At 39.3% G+C, this 18,250-nt stretch overlaps 1 protein-coding gene across 2 annotated transcripts; it reads left to right on the top strand.

Annotated features, from left to right (window-relative positions):
- Positions 1–988: 988 nt before the first annotated feature.
- On the top strand, positions 989–16,021 carry LOC122664748 (8-amino-7-oxononanoate synthase). 2 transcript variants are annotated; one of them, XM_043860717.1, is made up of 11 exons: positions 989–1,338; positions 2,396–2,538; positions 2,638–2,745; positions 8,462–8,700; positions 8,788–8,829; positions 9,970–10,057; positions 10,807–10,940; positions 12,851–12,939; positions 15,231–15,385; positions 15,558–15,622; positions 15,773–16,021. In XM_043860717.1, the coding sequence occupies exons 1-11, from the start codon at positions 1,083–1,085 to the stop codon at positions 15,897–15,899; spliced, it is 1,446 nt and encodes a 481-aa protein (XP_043716652.1). In that variant the 5' UTR covers positions 989–1,082; the 3' UTR covers positions 15,900–16,021. The 2 variants fall into 2 exon arrangements, with proteins under 2 accessions (XP_043716652.1, XP_043716651.1); XM_043860716.1 differs by having other exon boundaries at positions 990–1,338; positions 15,231–15,381; positions 15,554–15,622.
- Positions 16,022–18,250: the final 2,229 nt, after the last annotated feature.

The raw sequence follows: 18,250 nt of genomic DNA, 5'->3' as shown, positions 1-18,250 counted from the left end.
TTATAAGGGTATTTATGTCTAGTACTCTTTAAATAAAAAATTAGGGTTTTCTTCCTTGTCACTCTGTCCAGTGAAGCATAATGCTTCATTATTTGTCACATGGTAATACACGAGTTAGTCCATGTAATAGAGGACCATGCAAGTATTTTTATTGGTAAAATTTCAACTTACAATAAGTAGAGGAAGTAGTTAAAATTACAAAAGATACTATTTTGTATTTTATATTCATCTCCATTTGATGGTATTTTCGGTAATTTTATTGAAACTTTGAATTTGAATTTGAGCAATTTTCTGTGTTTATTTGGATTGAAATTTGGTCATTGAGATGTACGTGAGATCCTCTATCGCATGGACTAAGCCATGTATTGCCAAGTGATAAGTGTTGCAGCGTTATACTTCACTATGCGTAATGATGCCTAGAAGGACCCTAAAGATTATCATAAGTATATCGATTTGCGAGTATGAGACAATTTTGATTTCATTATCCATAAAAAAATATTTTCTAATGACCATAAGAATTTGTATGGATATTTAAATAACTAAACTTGTTGAGTTTGTCATGACTTAGTTAAAAATACTAAGTCTTATTTGACTTTGACAATTTATGATCCAATTTTGTCATTTTGATTCATGTAATAGTCTACCCGACTCTTGACCAGATTTTTCAAATTTTGATGACTCAGGTGATTCACATGAGTCAAAAATCGATTTTTCCAAATGTGGGATAAACAAAGCCTCATATGTTCGGATTTTTATCCACTCCATTACTGGACGCGCTGCTGTCCCATCGTGCAGCACAGTACTGTGCACACATGTCCGCTGTTGCGCCGCACGATGGCACAGCAGCGGATGAAAATCCCATATGTTTAATATGGGTAAAAAGATGATGCGAAGGCGGCCCTGGGCCTGGAGGCAAATGGGAGTGGGTCTTCTGATATTTCCACATGTTTTCGATACGATAGAGGTGAAGCTGGTGGCGGATCCCATGTACTATTTCATGATGTCAACTAACTTAAACTGTGAAACCTCCGTCTCTCTTCGCTTTCTCTCCACAAACTCAATCTCTGCTCTGTGTGTGTAAAATGCTGACGAATTCGTGGGATTACTGGGTCGAAGAGGCTCTTTCGAGACTTGAATCACTAAAGGTCCTTCGATCTCTCAGACCCATTTCACTCCCCAGGCTTGAATTAAAACCATTTGAGAACGAAGTGAAGAAGTTTGTTGATTCCGAGGAGTTTCAAACTTTTGATGGATTGCGTTCATGGGATCGAGCCTCCGTGGAGGTTGAGATTGCAGAACCCACATTTCAGAAGTGGATAGACGACGTTCCTAGTTCTGGTGAGCTTTATAGTTTTTACTTGATGCTTATGCTTGGTTTTTGGTTACTATGGTATGCTGTTTCATTTCGAATTATACAGCCCTAAGTTTTGTGTCTTTCAATTTTATCATGAATCCAATTCCAGAACACAAAAATGTTACTGGAGTGTTCAGAACACATTTTTTTCTTGTTGGATGTGTTTCTGTTAATTGTTTGTTCGTAGATTGAAGTCTTTAACGTGAAGAATTTCTCCCCCCCCCCCCCCTCTTTTATAAGTTGTGCTTTTAAGAGTTATGGATTAGTAAGTGAAGGGAATTGCAGGTTCTCCTATGTGTACTAAAAATACAACAAATGCCGCAGACTAATGCTACAAATTTACAACCCATTAAATTTTGTGGTATTTCAGGTTGGTAGAATTAGTTACTATCTCTTATTATCAATTTCCTGGTCTGTTATTCTCTCTCTCTGAGGGGTAAGAAAGGGTGGAAGTACATATTTTACTCGTATATCTCATCTATCTTACTATAATTTTCTTGTATCAGGTTGGAAGTGAGAAAAAAAAAGGAAGAAAACAACTACTTGTGCATTTATAATGGTTTACATAGTTTTTGCATCAATATATCTCAATCCAAGTGTTATGTGAGAATTAAAATCTTCGCTAATTATATGTGAATTTTCCATCCCCTCTATTAAGTTTTTGGTAAATGTCAAGTGGATTTTCTTTTAGTTTTCAAATAAGAAATAATATGCATCATGAAACTCTTGGCTTCACAAGGTTTTCTATCTCCTTTTTGTGTGTGTGTGTATGGGGTGGGAGAGGGGGGGGGGGGTTGTAGTAGCTTCACTGGGATGGACCAACTTATAATACACTTCACCATTTACATACCCAAGGATTTCATATTTCCCACTAGTTGCTCATAATGCCCAACAGTGAAACATGTTGTATTTTTCTGCCAGATTAGTATACTATTTCTCGATTTCTCTCAGGAAATTTTTTTTTTTGGGGGTATAGATTTGGATAACCAGATGCATCCACCACTTGTTGCATATTGATTTATGATTTGTTTATTCTTATAGGAGATGAAGTTATTAGTAGAGATGACAATGTGGATGTACACCCTGGGGCCAGCCCTCAGCGATCCAAGAAGTTACTTCTTTTCTCTGGAAATGATTACCTGGGCTTGAGTTCTCATCCGACTGTTCGGAAGGCTGCTGCAAAGGTGTACATAGTAGCCCATTGTGAATTCTTATTTTTGCCTGTTCCAAAGATGAGTTACCTGTACTCCTTTTGCTTAAACCTTTTGAACCCTCATTCTCAGGCAGCCCAAGAACATGGAATGGGCCCAAGAGGCTCTGCTTTGATATGTGGGTACACCAATTACCATAGGCTACTAGAGTCATGCTTGGCAGATTTGAAGAAGAAAGAGGTACTGTATCCCTTATTAAATAAAACTGGCTTCTTTTGCATCTTAATTGAACTGAATTTTCCATTCAAAATATCCTTCTAAGATTTACTTATCCCTGGTAAAGCCGTTTAATTAGTTCACTGGATGGAAAAATTCAACCTTATAAGAGACACCTGTGATACTTGATCCTTTGTTAATTTTCCCCTTCTCAATTCTTCATTGGGTTTATTTTTGTGAAGGTTAAAATTGTTATGATTGTTGGCCTACTAGACTTTGCCCCATGGATTCTTCTAAAGGGTAGAGTACCAATAATGACTTTGTTGAATTTTGAATGTTTGATACTTTCTTTGATCCAGATTTGACATTTCTGGATTTTCTTTAGTTCCACCTCTGAATTGTCCTAGGTCTCGTTGGACAACTTGTTGGTGTGACCTTGTGTCTAGGCCCCCTCCAACACCTTAAGTCACCTAGACGCCGTGACAACTATGCTTTTATGCATATCTAAAAAATGCAGCTGATATATGAACATCCTTATGCTGCTTCATATCTGAAATTTCTACAATGACCAAGTTTCTCTTGGCTTTGGCAATGTGCATCATGTAGATGTAATTCATGCCCCAGGGAAGATCACGGCCTCTAAAAATGTAAACTATGAGTTTTTTTTCTGTTTTCCTTTTCGCCAAAAATTTCTCCTTGCTAATTGAAAGGTGATTGCCTTAAAAGTTTTTGGCTAGGGACTTCCTCCTTTGCCTTACTTAGCATTCAGTCTCTTTGTCAAAAGATCTAAATATTATCTCTTATGGTTTAGTTAATATAGTTTTAGCTAGAAATTTAATAGGATTATTGATGCAGCTCCAAGAAGGAAGAAGAAGAAGAAGAGGCCCTAAACTTAGGGTTTGAATAGGGAGCCGTAGGTTAGGATTTATATTTTTCCATACTTAGTTTATTTTTTTCTGTTTTAGATTGAACCGGGTTAGAATTGGTTGCATCCAATGGGTTCAATGGGTCTAATTTAAGTGAAGAGTTCCTATTGGTTAATAGGTTCTTATATCCTATTGGCTAATATGGAATCTTCTTTTAAATTAGTTGTTTAAGTTAGAGTCTTTTATTTTAAGTTAGTAGGGGTATCTTAGTCAATTTACTGTTTTAATTTAATTAAGTTAGTTTAGAACTCTTCCTTCCACGATTTTAGAAGGAAGAGACATTAATTTGTACTAGGATTTGGCTTAGGCCTTTATTATAAATAAAGTATATCGTGGAGGGCTCCCCCACAGATTATTTGAAGTTAAAAAACAGATTTCGTGGCTGCCATTGCTGCTGTTCCTTGCTCCCCTGTGTGAGTGTGCATCCTTGTGGACTTCAAGGTGGAAGGGTGGGTGGATTCCTGCGACTCTTTAAGCCCTGACGGCTGGGAGGATCTCTCTTCGAAGGTGGTTTCATCCTTCAAACATTCAAGCTACTGCCGGTGGATTCCAGTGTGAGTTTGAATTTGAATTTTCTGTTTTATTTTCATAAACCCTAGAAGGATCTCAATTCTGTCCAGATCTGTTCTCCATTAGAATCCTCTCAAACTTAAGCCATAGCTTCCCCTCACCATGGTTTACACTCGATCCCAAGTGCTGCCCATATCCATCACCCAAAACCCTAAATCCTTCTTCTCCATAATAGCCCCATAAGCCCTAAATTGCCCACAGCCCATTCTGACCATCAGAATTGGACCATATCCTGGTCGAATCCTCCTCTCACAGTCCCCTACATTCGATCCCAAGCCCAGCCCTCACAGCCCACTTGAAACCCTAGTTTTGGTAGTTTCCCTTAACCCTAAAACCCGAAACCCTAACCCTAATTCTGAAGGAATTTTAAACTGAACCAAATCCTATTTTTTTTATATCATAATAGTCCCCTAAACCTGCATATTAAAACCATATAAGACCCATTCCCAAATTCCCATCCTAAACCCTAGAATTAACCTAAAACCTAGGCTGTCCATGTGAACCAGTAGCCCCTTTTTGCTATTTATTCTGTTATCTGGCTCCTAGTAGGTCTCCTACCTATCTAGGACTACATTATAGGATTATCAGAGCAGGATTCCAATGTCAACATTGAAAAGAGAAATGGGAATACAAATAAAGATGCATTTTTTAAAATAAATATAAATGGAAGGTAAAAAGAGAGAAAAAAAAAAGAGACTTGTCCAAATAACACCGAACTTCAGCCAATTGCTATTTAGAGGTTAATGGATGGGGTGGCTGGAGGAAGAATGAAGCTGTAACAGTTTCAGATATAAAACAACCAACAATAACGATGCATAAACAAAGAGAGAAGAAGAAGAAAGAATAGACGGTAGCAAAGGAGAGTCTTACCGATTGGAGAGAATGCTGTTAACCTCCAATTGGTAGTAGTATGTGTTTATTTATAATAAAGATATGTACTACTTAATGTACCCATCATATGACTTAATAAGCAAGGGTATGACAAATATACCCTTGTGGTACAATACTTTAACTCTTAACACTCCCCTCAAGCTGGAGCATAAATATCAACCATGCTCAGTTTGGAACACCTTAAAAGAAACACATATTTGAACAATGCTTTAGTAAACAGGTCACTATGCTATTGAGCTGAGCTAACAAATGGAGTGGAGATCAACTTACTCATCACAACATCTTGAACAAAATGGTAATCAACTTCAATATGTTTAGTTCTTTTATGAAAAACTAGATTGTTGGCAATATAGATGGCATCATGAATTGATGATTATCACAGTTCATGTCAATGGGCTTATTAGTGGAAAAACCAAGCCATTAAAGAGAAGACTTCAAACACTTCAATTCAATAGAAGTATGAACCATGGCCTTATACTTAGCTTCAACATTGGACTTTGCCACTGTAGTTTGTTTCCACTCCTCCAAGCAATGAGGTTACCACCGACAAACGTACAATGACTAGTGGTAGTCCTCCTATCACCTTCAACATCAACCCAATCAACATCAAAATAACCAATACGATCAACATGTCCATGAGATCTGTAAATGAGCCCTTTTCCTAGAGCACTCTTAAGATACCGGAGAATGCGACGTGCAGCCTCCCATTGAACTTGCTTAGGCGACTCCATTAACTGTCTTATAACGCCCGTTGCAAAGGATATGTCTGACCTTGTTATTGTGAGATATGTTTACCAACCAGCTGTCGATACTAAAGCTTGTCTGTTAATTCCTTACCATCCCAGGCTGCAAGCTTCTGATGAGGATCCATAGGAGTATCAACAAGTTTAGAGGCTAATGTACCATTCTCATTTTGTAAATCAAAAACATACTTCTAATACCATTTTTGCTTCGAATAACCTCAATACCCAGAAAATACATGAGAGCACCTATATCCTTTATCTAAAATTGTTGCTGCAAATAAGCGTTGACATCTTCAATTCCAAACAAATCATTACCAGAAAGAATAATGTCATCGACATAAACCACCAATACAATTACACTGGAATCCTGGTGACGAACAAATACTGAGTGATCAGATTAGCACTGTGCAAAACCACAACCATGCACAATTTTGCTGAAGTCAAACCAAGCCCTTGGAGACTGTTTCAAACCATAGATTGTGAAGGTTGCAAACTTTCCTTTTATCCTCCCCTTGAGGAACATACTTAGGAGGTTGCCCCATATAGACCTTGAGCAAATCACCATACAAAAATAACATTCTTTATGTCTAGCTGATACAAAGGCCAATCAAACAACCAATGAGATAAAAATACGCACAAAATTCAGCTAGGCAACAGGGGAAAAAGTCTCAAAATAGTTAACACTTTAAGTCTGAGTGTAGCCCTTGGCCACGAAGCAAGCTTTAAGCCTCTCAACAGATCCATCAGGGTGATACTTAATGGTATACACCCAACGACATGTAACAAGCTCTTTACTTGGAGGTAACTCAACGTGAGTCCATGTCTGATGACTTAGTAGAGCATCCATTCCACATCCATAGCTGGTTTCCAGTTAGGATGAGATAACACCTCTTGATAAGATTGAGGTACAGAGTGGGTAGATAAGGATAAAGCAAAGTCATGAATAGATGATGCAAGATGTGAGATAGAAACATACTTTTCAATCGAGTAAGTGATCAAAGAACATTGAGTGCATGAACGAATACCTTTATGACGAGCAATTGGTAAGTCAATAACGGAGATGATGGAGCAGGACTCCTGCAGATAAAGTATCAGGCTGTGGCAGGAGGCAGAGGAGCAAGAATATCCAGAACATGCGAACTCGGATGACGCTGATAAACTTTCAATGGTTGTGACGATGATGGAGAATCAATAAGAGGAAGCAACATCGGGATAAGTAGAGAACTGGCTGCTGAAACAGCCTCCACGATTTGGTATTTATAGGGGAAGAGGAGACTAAGCATCCTCTTGAGATACATGCATTTGACATAAAGAGACTGTTGGAATTCCCAAGCTAGATGAAATTCCCACACCTAGAAAACAGAAACCAATGCATAAAAAATAAAATCTAAACCTAGAAACTAAAACCAAGAAATAGAAAAATGTTCCCAAGACATAGGAACTACAAACAAGAATAATTAGAGAAAACATTAGAACTGCCTAGGAACATGAAAAGACACCTAACTAAAAGACAACTAACTAAAAACACTTAATGCTGCCTAGGAATTTAAAAAGACAAGGACTAAATAAAGTTGGGCCCACATTGTCCCTTACAAAAATATCCGATGCATTTTTACATCCCACAACTTCCGCAGATCGCTTAGCCCCGTTCATCTTCGGCGCAAGAGCGCTCGATCAGTGAGCTATTATGCACTCTTTCAAGGGTAGCTGCTTCTAGCCAAACCTCCTGGCTGTCTCTGCACCCCTACGTCCTTTATCACTGAGCGATCATTTAGGGGCCTTAGCTGGTGATCCGGGCTGTTTCCCTCTCGACGATGAAGCTTATCCCCCATCATCTCACTGTGCAGACTAGGCGTGACCAAACCACGCAAGGTTTGGGCTTAGTCTGGTTCTCCTGGGCTGCAGGCTTTGTCAGGAGGCCTAGGCCTGGGCCTAAGCTGGTACTTCGTGGGTGCTTGACTGGGCCTGGGCTGGGCTTGGCAGGGGCTGCTGATGGCCCTGCATCAGAAACCCTAGTTTTGCATGTTTTATCAACTAGGATTTCATACACCAATAAAACTGTTGGATTCAATCTAACATCAATGTAGAAATCAGAATCCTACCCTACAGAATTGGAAGGCTCACAAAACCAGCAGGTTAAATACCAAAACTAATCCCCAATCTACAAGTCTGACCAGCCCCAAATTAACGGTATTAATAGGTCTACCTAGGGTCTTCAATACCCCAAAAGTTGATCCCGATCCAACGGTAGGATGGAGAGATGTTGTAAGATCACCAAAATAGTACATGGAAGAACCGGGGGGGGGGGGGGGAGAGAACCTGAGCGGATATGTATAGGTCAATATTATTAAAGGATCATCCACTTCACTGATTAGGGGAAAAAAAATGAGAAAAAAAACTGAATATCCAACTTTGGGTCTAGGCAGATGACCAAGTCATTGCAGTCAATGTGTAAATGGATTAGTTGTAGATTCAGGGTGAAACATGGCACAGAGGGATTTAAATGGTTTGGAACCCTGTAAACTGTTAATCAGGGCATCCCTCCTCTGTGGCATTCCTGGGACTTTCTACCAAAAAACTAATGATTTTTGTGTTATGGTAATCCTCCAGGATTGCCTTCTCTGCCCTACAGGCTTTGCAGCCAACATGGCTGTAATGGTTACAATTGGGAGTGTTGGTTCTCTCCTAGCTTCTGGCAGGAAACCATTGAAGGATGAAAGGGTAGCCATCTTTTCTGATGCTCTGAATCATGCATCTATTATTGATGGTATTCGTCTAGCTGAGCGGCAAGGAGGTGTTGAGGTCTTTGTGTATAGACATTGTGACATGTCCCATCTTGATGCTCTTTTGTAAGTTTTCTTGCCCTTATTTATATTTCCTCTTTAATTTACTTATCCAGTTTTCTGACACCTAATCATACATTTGGCATTTGACAGATCAAGTTGCTTGATAAAGAAAAAAGTTGTTGTGAGTGATAGGTAAGTCGAGAATGTTATGGCACTTTCTTGCTGTGCCAATTTTGCTAGATGAATACTTGATTTGTGTCAGGTGGATTATAGTGGTCTGTGGATCCAACCTCTGCCATAAATATGTATCAATTTTAGTGCATGTTAGATCTGTTTGTTTATTGTATGACAGCCCATCATGCTATCTATCAGTGCTGTCTTTGTTCTTCTTTGTTTGGCATTGGGCTCGCATGAATGAATAGCCTTTTTCTACCAAAAAAAAAAAAATTGTATGACAGCCCTACCATTAAAAATTATGGTTAAGAGATTCCTTGCCAGAAATTTGTCACTGTGGGTCATCCTAAATATTTCGAAACCCTGCTGGGTTTTCCGCCTCCCTGTTTTGGATGGAGGTTGAAGGTAACCCCCATCCCTCCCACGATGTGGTTTTAAGCCCTTATTTTCCCCTTTTGCCCTTCCCTCTTTAGTTATTTCAATTTTATCCTTTATTTTAGTTCTCTTCCAAGTCTACCCTTGGAAAATAAATATTATCCCCTATTATGTCCTATCTCCTTACCTACCCATTTAACTCTTGAAAATTCTGATTATTACAAGAATGCCATCTCTCCTTTGCAACTTCAGTTTATTTACAGAGTTGCCACTATTATTAAATATTTGATTACTACACACTTGGTTGGGCCCACAAGCAACCCAATAAGGATTATTCCAACCCGGGTTTGCACCACCATGCATGGTTGTCCCTGTGACAAAATAAAGGTTCAAAAATTCAGAACTACCATGAGGGTGCACACTAGAGCATCTTGCAAAAGCTGATATGTTCTCATTAAAAGAGCTCTCTTGATTAAGTTTAATTTTATTACTGTAGCTCTAAAATGTTTCAGTTTATGCTCATACCTATTATCTGGATGTAACAAGAGAGATGTATGGTATAATGAGGCTACTACCTAATATTTACTCATGAGTGGGTCATGTGATTTGGGACGAGTGTTGATATAATTATAGTAGTATTTAGCAGAGGATAAGTTCGAATTGGCTTACGGCTGAATAAAAATCAATTATGCATTTTGAAGTTAAAATCTAGGAGAATATTGATCTCAACTTTATACCTGACAGTATTTCCATGCATGTGTTACTGCTGCTATTCCCTTGCAGCTTGTTTAGTATGGATGGAGATTTTGCACCAATGGTCAAGCTTGCAGAGCTTCGCAAGAGGCATGGATTTTTATTAGTTCTCGATGATGTAAGTGCGATTTCTGTATCCATGTTGAAGATGTTTTGGTTTATCATTTTATTCTTTTCTTTGGGGGGGGGGGGGGTTGCATTCAGATGAGGGTGGACAATAACAAATAGTTCTCCCAGCCATGTCATACATGAAACACGCATCCAGTGGAGTTTATCATTAAATGGATGGCACCAAGGAGATTTGGTTCAAGACAAGTGTGCATATCATATAATACCAGATGGTCATATCAAGTATGACCTTGAATAGAGCTTGATTGGAGGGCAAGGATCCATGTAGCCGACCCCGTTTAGTTGGGAATAGGCTGAGTTGTTTTTATAATATCAGATGGTCATGTGGAATCAGGGAAATTGGTCCATATCTGCTTGTCCATTAACTGGTGTCTCCCCATGTCTTTAGGTGTCTGCTTGTGCATGACATGAACCTGGATCCTCCAGTCTGTCATCCTTGTCCCAATCTCTGTCGCGCTATTTATGAGGTTGTGACAAGCATTCTGAGAGTATTTTGGTTTGGTGATATACTTCACTTTAATTAATGCACCTGGTGTATTTACTAAAGTTTCCCCTTTGAGATGCTTTGGCCTGCCTTGTGATTGCCTAGAACTTGTGGTTCGAACTGGGAGGTGGGGATGGAAGGTCCACTCTCATATGGCGAAGGTAGGGAGGACGACTTTTTTCATCATCCCACTCTGGTATTGTATTTCTTAATGATTGAGCAGTTATGCTTACACTTGTCAAGGGTTGTTTCAGGCTCATGGATCATTAGTTTGTGGTGAGAATGGCGGGGGAGTGACTGAGGAGTTTAACTGTGAAAGTGATGTTGATATATGCATAGGAACTCTTAGTAAAGCCGCGGGTTGCCATGGTGGATTTGTTACTTGCAGGTAATCAGCTTTATATTTCTTTGGTTTGATTTCCCATTGTTTATCTGTTGAAATTTCGGCAACCAAAAATGTTGGAATATTGGTGAAAGATACTCTTTTGCCGTCGTTCTCCACCCATAAATAGCAGTCTTTAAAGTTCACCAAGGGTTAAGATACTGAATACCTGTTGTAGTAAATTAATGTGTCACGAGACTCACGACCACTCAAACATATAAATAATGAGATACGAAAAAATGGTCTTTGAAATGTTGCAGAACAGGAACTTCGGAATATCAGATGCAATGAAAGAATCTGTTTCCTCAGTGACTGTTGTCTGATATACTTCTTGTATCAAGATAAATTGATTTTATGGGCAAGAGAGAATGGATTGAGCACAGGTGACCTGAACCACCAATTTATTGTGTTAAGTAGTTTGACCAAGTAGGATTACCTGACACTCAGATCCTGTCGCTAGCTCGCAGCACTGCCTTCGTAGAAGTCCTGTCCTCTTATTTTTATCGATAGTTTGCGCAATGAAATAACCTGTGCTTCTGATCCTGTATCAGCATTTCATTCAGGAATGTCCAGTCTGCTGATTTCAAACACCTATAGTTCTTTTAATCTCTTTGTCCTGGGGTGTTTGATTGTTTCTATGTATAGCCTCTTTCTATCTTCTGTTTGCAGACTTCTAAAAAAGGCTGTAGTTTGCAGATTCTTGCTCTACTCATCATCACCAATAAATTCCTCATGTGAGAAAAGAAAAAAAAAGAAGAGATTTTTGAGCTCTGATTCATGCCAATTCCGTTGTTTTGGAATACACTAAGGCTGTGTTTGTTTGATGGAAAATAATGGGGTGGGAGAAAAGGGGTGGGATAATAGATGTGTTTTCCATAAAATTCCACAAGTCCCACTTGTTTATTTGCATGGGGCAGGAAAGTAAGGAGACAACATTTGGTTCATTAATGACTTTGTCATTTTTTGTCTGCTTACGTGGCACACAAGTTTTCACACCCCAGCCTTCTCAAAAGTCTTATCATTTTGGGTCCCATACGGCATTAAATGATTTACCATCGATTCCTTTCTGTTCCTTTGCTGTTTCTTCACCCCCATTACAGGTGGGGCCCACAAAATATCTTTTCCCACCCCTTTACCCGCTAAACAAACGGGCCCTGAAAACATTACTGAGGTACATTCTTCGCCTTCTGGGATCTATGAGATATTGATCCAGATGGCTTGTATTCTGGAGATTTGTCTGTTAATTTTGTCATGACCAAACAATATATTTAATTGTTTAAGTAATGCAAGAGGATGTTGGCATGACCTCTGCATTGATCAACCTGAAACTAGTCCGGTTCGTGCTTGATTGCACACACTTAGTCTCCTTTTTCTTGTTTTCTGTTAAGGTAATCGGTTGAAGAGGTTAATGGGCAGCTTACAGTCTCTATTTTACCTCAATTGTCATTCGTCAACCCAAGTACTGCCGCAGTATAATAAGAGAACTTCAGAAGTGTTCTCTGTTCAACTAGAAAGCAAATCCCAGCATGTCCTCTATCAGGTCTGGCAGTCAACTGGGGGCTATATACTGAGTATCTGAAAATGGTAGTTCCTGGGCACCTGCATGGGGTGGCATAATTTTTTCAGAAGCACCTATTTGTTCAATGCTCCTCTGTTGATAACCATACCTAGTTGTTTATTAATATGAAGGACATCCATTTTTTTTTCACCATTCCATTTCTACTGGTATGTCAGGAAAACTGTGAGTACATTCAACTCCAGGTTTCCACATGCTCTATGGTCTAACAATTTATGGAAGTTAGCAAAAAAAAAAAAGTTAAGATATTTTTTTTTGTCCTCAATGGAACTGATTATAAACGCCCTTACTTTTTTTTTCTGAGATCCTCACGTCTTATTGGTGAATGCCAATTGAACAGCAAAAAGTGGAAGCATCTCTTACAATCGAAGGGTCGTTCTTTCATATTTTCAACTGCTTCACCAGTTCCTGTTGTTGCTGCTGCACATGGTAGTGTGATCCTTTTTATATTTCTTTCCTGCATGATTTTCTGTTTTTGATCTTATTTTGATAGCACACTTTTTGCTGATTAGAAACATGTATATTGTCTTGTGGATGGAGATCTATTGATGAGATGTGTGTACCCAATACCTCTGCAGGCAATCTCACTTGGCATTTCTACGGAGTCCCCCACCTTGTTTTAGGGTTGGGAGACTCTCTCTTGTATACCATATTTATCTTTCTTTGCATCCTTCATACATGTTGATGTGTAGGTCTATCTGGATTGTGCGATCAATTTGCTTCATCAAGGAGAAACTGATAGTATAACGACATAGGATTAATGTGTTTAGAGTTGAATGTTTGGGACTTTGTTCATCATCCGGAAGATGTGGTTTCTTGAAATGTTGAATGGGGCTCATCTACTGGGTGATCTTCATTCACACAAATGAGCACCTTGTGACATGACTAGAACTTAATGTGCTCAACTAAGCGTCTAAACCTTACCCCAATTAAATGGAAATGTAATGCATAACTTGATTTCGAATACACTAGATATGTGATGCAGATCAGAAGTATTCAAATAAGTAACCATCGTAGGAGCAAAACTAAAGCCAAAACATGACTAATGGTTCTGCTTTTGAGCCATTCTTCTGTTCAAAACTGAACCACGGTTCAGTTCTGGTTCACTCCAAACCATAGGGGTTAATTAAAGTCCTGATTTTGTTATTTTATTCTAAGGAAGTTAGATTAGATTAGGACACTCCAAATAGCCTACAGCTAAGAGGAGTTTTAGTTTCTGATTTTGTTATTTAGGTTATTCTTGTAATTTGGTTTTATTAGTTGTAGTTTCCCAGTTAGATTCAATTTCTGTTTCTGTTTTAGGTTGATATTAAGAGTTTTTATCTTTATATATATGCTTGTAATTCAACGAATTGGTCAGAGTTGAATATAGATTGAAATTTGAGACTTTTGCCTCACAGCATGTGAGTTGTGCACACTGCTGTTCCCTCTCTCTCTGTCTCCCCTGCTCTTTGTGGTTGGAATCTCTTCGCTGTTCACACCTTTCCAGGTTTGTCTCCCTCCCTATTCTTCTTTCTATCTGAGTTTCTTAAACTCTCTTCACCATACCCTGTTTCTAGCAGTATTAATAGTCCCTCAAGTTTGTGGTCAAATGTCCTTCATCCCCTCCCCTTTCTTACTAAGGTTTTGGGCGAGAGTTCCTCCACCCTAGGCGACTCTAACCCTAGCTCCGTAACTGCTGAAACTAATCGTGTTGTGAGAACCATATCGGAAGTCATTGCTGAACCTGTTCTTACCATCCTACTGAATGTCAGAGTTTTCTTGGTTTTCTTAGTTGATTATTAAGTCTATCGTTGGGTGCACTTAAGACGGTTATGAGTTGGGAATTATACACTAAAATTTCAGCATGATCCATGATCACATGAGAGTTCTCTCATCTGGAACAGTTTCAGGTTACCTCTGGTTGCCTTTGTCGAGAGGTTGAAGACAACCTCCTCATGTAACTAAACCCCTACTCTCCATATTTACTCAAAAACTCCTATATTTCTGAATTTGATTATTTCATTCTCCATTCTTTGAGGGTGGACCTTGGTGCAACAGTTTCATTGCTCCATTGTGACCAAGTGGTCACGGGTTCAAGTCTCTGGAAACAGCCTCTCTGCGAAGTAGGGGTAAGGCTGCGTACATTATGACCCTCCCCAGACCTTGCAGTGGCGAGAGCCTCATGCATTGGGTGCGCCCTTCTTCTATTCTTAATTTAATTTCCGGAAACACCCCCGCTTAAATATTTGTTTCCAGTTGGGTCCACAAATCTGTCTCTTCACTTGTGTTCTCAACTTCAAAATAATGACGGAATTGCCATTGATCTTATTATTTTAAGTTTCTTTCACTTTGATGGGCCCATAGCGACCCAAAAACAGGGATTTGGCAACCTGGGTTGCATTACTTGGATTTATTTTTTATTGGGTCACTACGTCATCTTTGCCTTTGCGTGATGAGTACAGATTAGCTTTTGACCCATCCAACACTCCTCTCTATTAAGATTCTAGTCTCTCAACTGCGTAACTAATTGATGATAGTCTTTGATACACAGTGACATATTTTCACAATGAATAGTTTAGACAAAAGGATAAATCCAAACTTTTGTCTGCTACTTAAGAAAAAAGAAAAGTAAATTTCCATTGAAATTATTGCCGTCTTCCAGAGACGTGGAGCTTCAAAATGATTATTTTCTTTCTGATACAAATTCTCTTGATTATTAACAAAGTATAACTTTGCAGCTGCTGTTATTGTGGCTAAAAAGGAGAAGTGGCGTAGAAAGGCAATTTGGAGCCGTGTGCAAGACTTTCGCACTCTGACTGGACTTCCCATTACAAGTCCTATCATTTCTCTCATTGTTGGGAGTGAAGAGAAGGCCCTTCATGCGAGCAGGTCTGTCTATGCCATCTCTCTCTGTCTCTTCTGGACTGCTGCTACTGTCTCGATTAATATGGGAAAGGCAAGAGGCACACACACACACACACACACACATTCTCTCTCTCTCTCTCTCTCTCCCCTTCTCTTCTGACTACTGCTACTAACCGTTTCAACTAAAATCTGTCAGGCATATGCTTAAATATGGTTTCCATGTAACGGCGATTAGACCTCCCACAGTGCCTCCAAACTCATGCAGGTACTTTGCATGGTTTCTGTTATTCATTTGGTCTGATCAAGTAATTATTATTATTTGTTGTGGACCTATATATTGCCAATAAATAGGTGACTCTTTTAGATAGATTCTTTTCTCATCATCGCATGTTCCTAAATAATCCTTATGTTTTAGGCTACGGGTAACACTTAGTGCAGCACATACCACAGATGATTTGAAGCAGTTCACAGCGGCACTCTCCCACTGCATCAGCTTACCAAAAATTTATGCCACAAAATTCGATGGACATGCAAGACTCTAAAATGTGATGTTTTCTGATAGAAGAGTGAAGTCTCTCCACAGAATTATCTTAAATTAATTTTGATTGCTTTGAATGAAATATGTTCCATCCAAAGAAGATTGGTCTATTTTAAATTTATGAGGTAATGAGAGCAGTCTTATTTGCTTGGTCCAGGCCGAGCCACGGTTTCAAAAATCAGGAATCAGATCACTGAATCTTGGAATCGGCTGTGACTGATCCTGATTCTGACTGATTCGACACGGCTGATTCATGCCAAGATTCTCTGAGTTTTCAGATCTGAGGGCCGATTTTTATTGTTCTTGGGACCAATTCTTATCTGATCCAGATTGGAATCGGGAAGAAACGATTCAATCCCGAATTCCGTGTTTTGAGTCGTCCTGAAAAAACAGCAGGTAAATCAAGTTGGCATCAGCTTATCAGGTCCATTGTGTGTGTGTGTGTGTGTGTGTGAACAAGTACTTAATTGATCCCACAAAACAAGGTGGCGTCAGCCTATCAGTCACACATAGGTCTATTTAGTGTGTCACTTGTTAAGGGTTTCTACCTTTCATTTCCTTTCATGGTATTATGGAAAAAGGTGGGTAAATATGTAATTACTCTCTTTTTGGCATGTCAATTTAATCTTGGGAAAATTACATGATTAGCTATTTTTGGGTTTTCATTTACAAAACTGTCCACCTTATGTTTGAGTTAACAAAAATAGACAAAAACAAGTAGTTAAGGTTTATAAAACTAGACAAAATAGTCTCTCCCTCTTACACTTAATTTTGTAGACATTTTTACCCCTGCCATTGCCTTCTTGCCTAGGCATCCTCGGTTCCCTGCAACCCTACCCTTGTCCCAGCCACCGTCATTCTCTGTTATCCCAAGTAACAGAGAAAATAAAAAAGAGATTTTTTCAGAGGGGAACTGTCGAGGAAGGAAGGAAGGAGAGTCAATGTTTTGTCTAGTTTTGTAAAACTAAACTTGTTTTGGTCTATTTTTGTTAACTCAAACATAGGGTGGACAGTTTTGTAAATGAAAATTCAAAAGTAGCTAATCATGTAATTTTCTCTTTAATCTTCCAATGTCCTTTTGGAGCTTCAGTTACATTCATTTTGTTGGTTCCGTTTGGTTGCAAGGGAAATAAAGGGAAGGGAAGTGAACAATCTGGCTCCTCTATAGCGCATGGGGTACGCTATAGATCTTGTGGTGTGGCATAAGAGCTCGCCATGTGGATGAGTTGCACCATGTTTAGGATTTCTAGCTCGATCTATACTGTTCAAATGGGAGCTCGTCCATGTGACGAGTTCTGGTGTCGCGCTACAGAGTTTGAGTCAGGTTTATCCGATCTATCCATAAAAATAAAGGTCAATAAATAAATTAAGGACAGGGTGATCATTGTGCCCAGGCACATGAGCAGCCTGTGCAAGGGGGGGGGGGGAGGGGTGGTCATTGCACCCACTCCTATGTGCCTAGGCGCAACCTAGGCTGTGGCACAGAAAACAGCGCTCCATAAATAAACTAATGAATAACAATAAGATTGGTTGTGTAGATATAGCAGCTGCTGCTGATACACATGATACCTGCAGAACAACAGGACAAGAAGGAGAATTTAAGGAGCCCTTGCGTCCATCAAAGACGACTCCCACTTTTTTGGGCTACTATCTATATAATTTCTCATGGACAAAGTAGATGAATGAATTCCACAGCACAGCTAGGCTGCTGCTGTAAACAAGAAAATGAAGCCGGAAAATTTAAGGAGTCATTGAGTTTTCAAATTAGGAGGTATGGTTTGGACCCCTACTTTAAAACCTCACATAATCCATACATACTCAATTCAGACCTATACAGCATTTACCGAAGAAGAGTTCAAAAACAAAAGATAGCATGTCAAATACAAACCTGTTAAAACACATATAACCACCAGTTGTAGCATTGCATGTCAAAGGGAACAAGTCTGGCTGCAAAAGCAATCCATCCATCAGTAGCTTGTCAAGCTGCTCCTCGATTATTACCTGCAGTTCGTTCAACGAATTGTAAATTCCGACGACGAGCTCCTTCTCTATTTGGGGTTTACGCTCCACTAAAGTTCGCTTTACGCTTCACCAAGTTCTCTCGTATACATTACCATCATCAACATCAAACTCCTCCTTCTGACTATGTAGTCTCCCTCCATTTCCAATATGGAAACTTAGATATTCGGGTAATACCCAATCTGCCCGTGGTTTCCTTGTAGAATCCCTACCATAAAACTCAGAGTTTCTATTTGTATAGGTTACCTTACTTACTTTTAGAGTTTCTATTTGTATACGGATACGACGGATTGGCATCGGCAGAGACCGATAGATAACTAAAACCCCGTGGGATTT

The sequence above is a fragment of the Telopea speciosissima genome, chromosome 6 (genome assembly GCF_018873765.1).
Source record: "Telopea speciosissima isolate NSW1024214 ecotype Mountain lineage chromosome 6, Tspe_v1, whole genome shotgun sequence".
Taxonomy (NCBI): domain Eukaryota; kingdom Viridiplantae; phylum Streptophyta; class Magnoliopsida; order Proteales; family Proteaceae; genus Telopea; species Telopea speciosissima.
The sequence above is the reverse complement of the archived record's forward strand: the minus strand, read 5'-3'. Positions and strand labels throughout refer to the sequence as shown.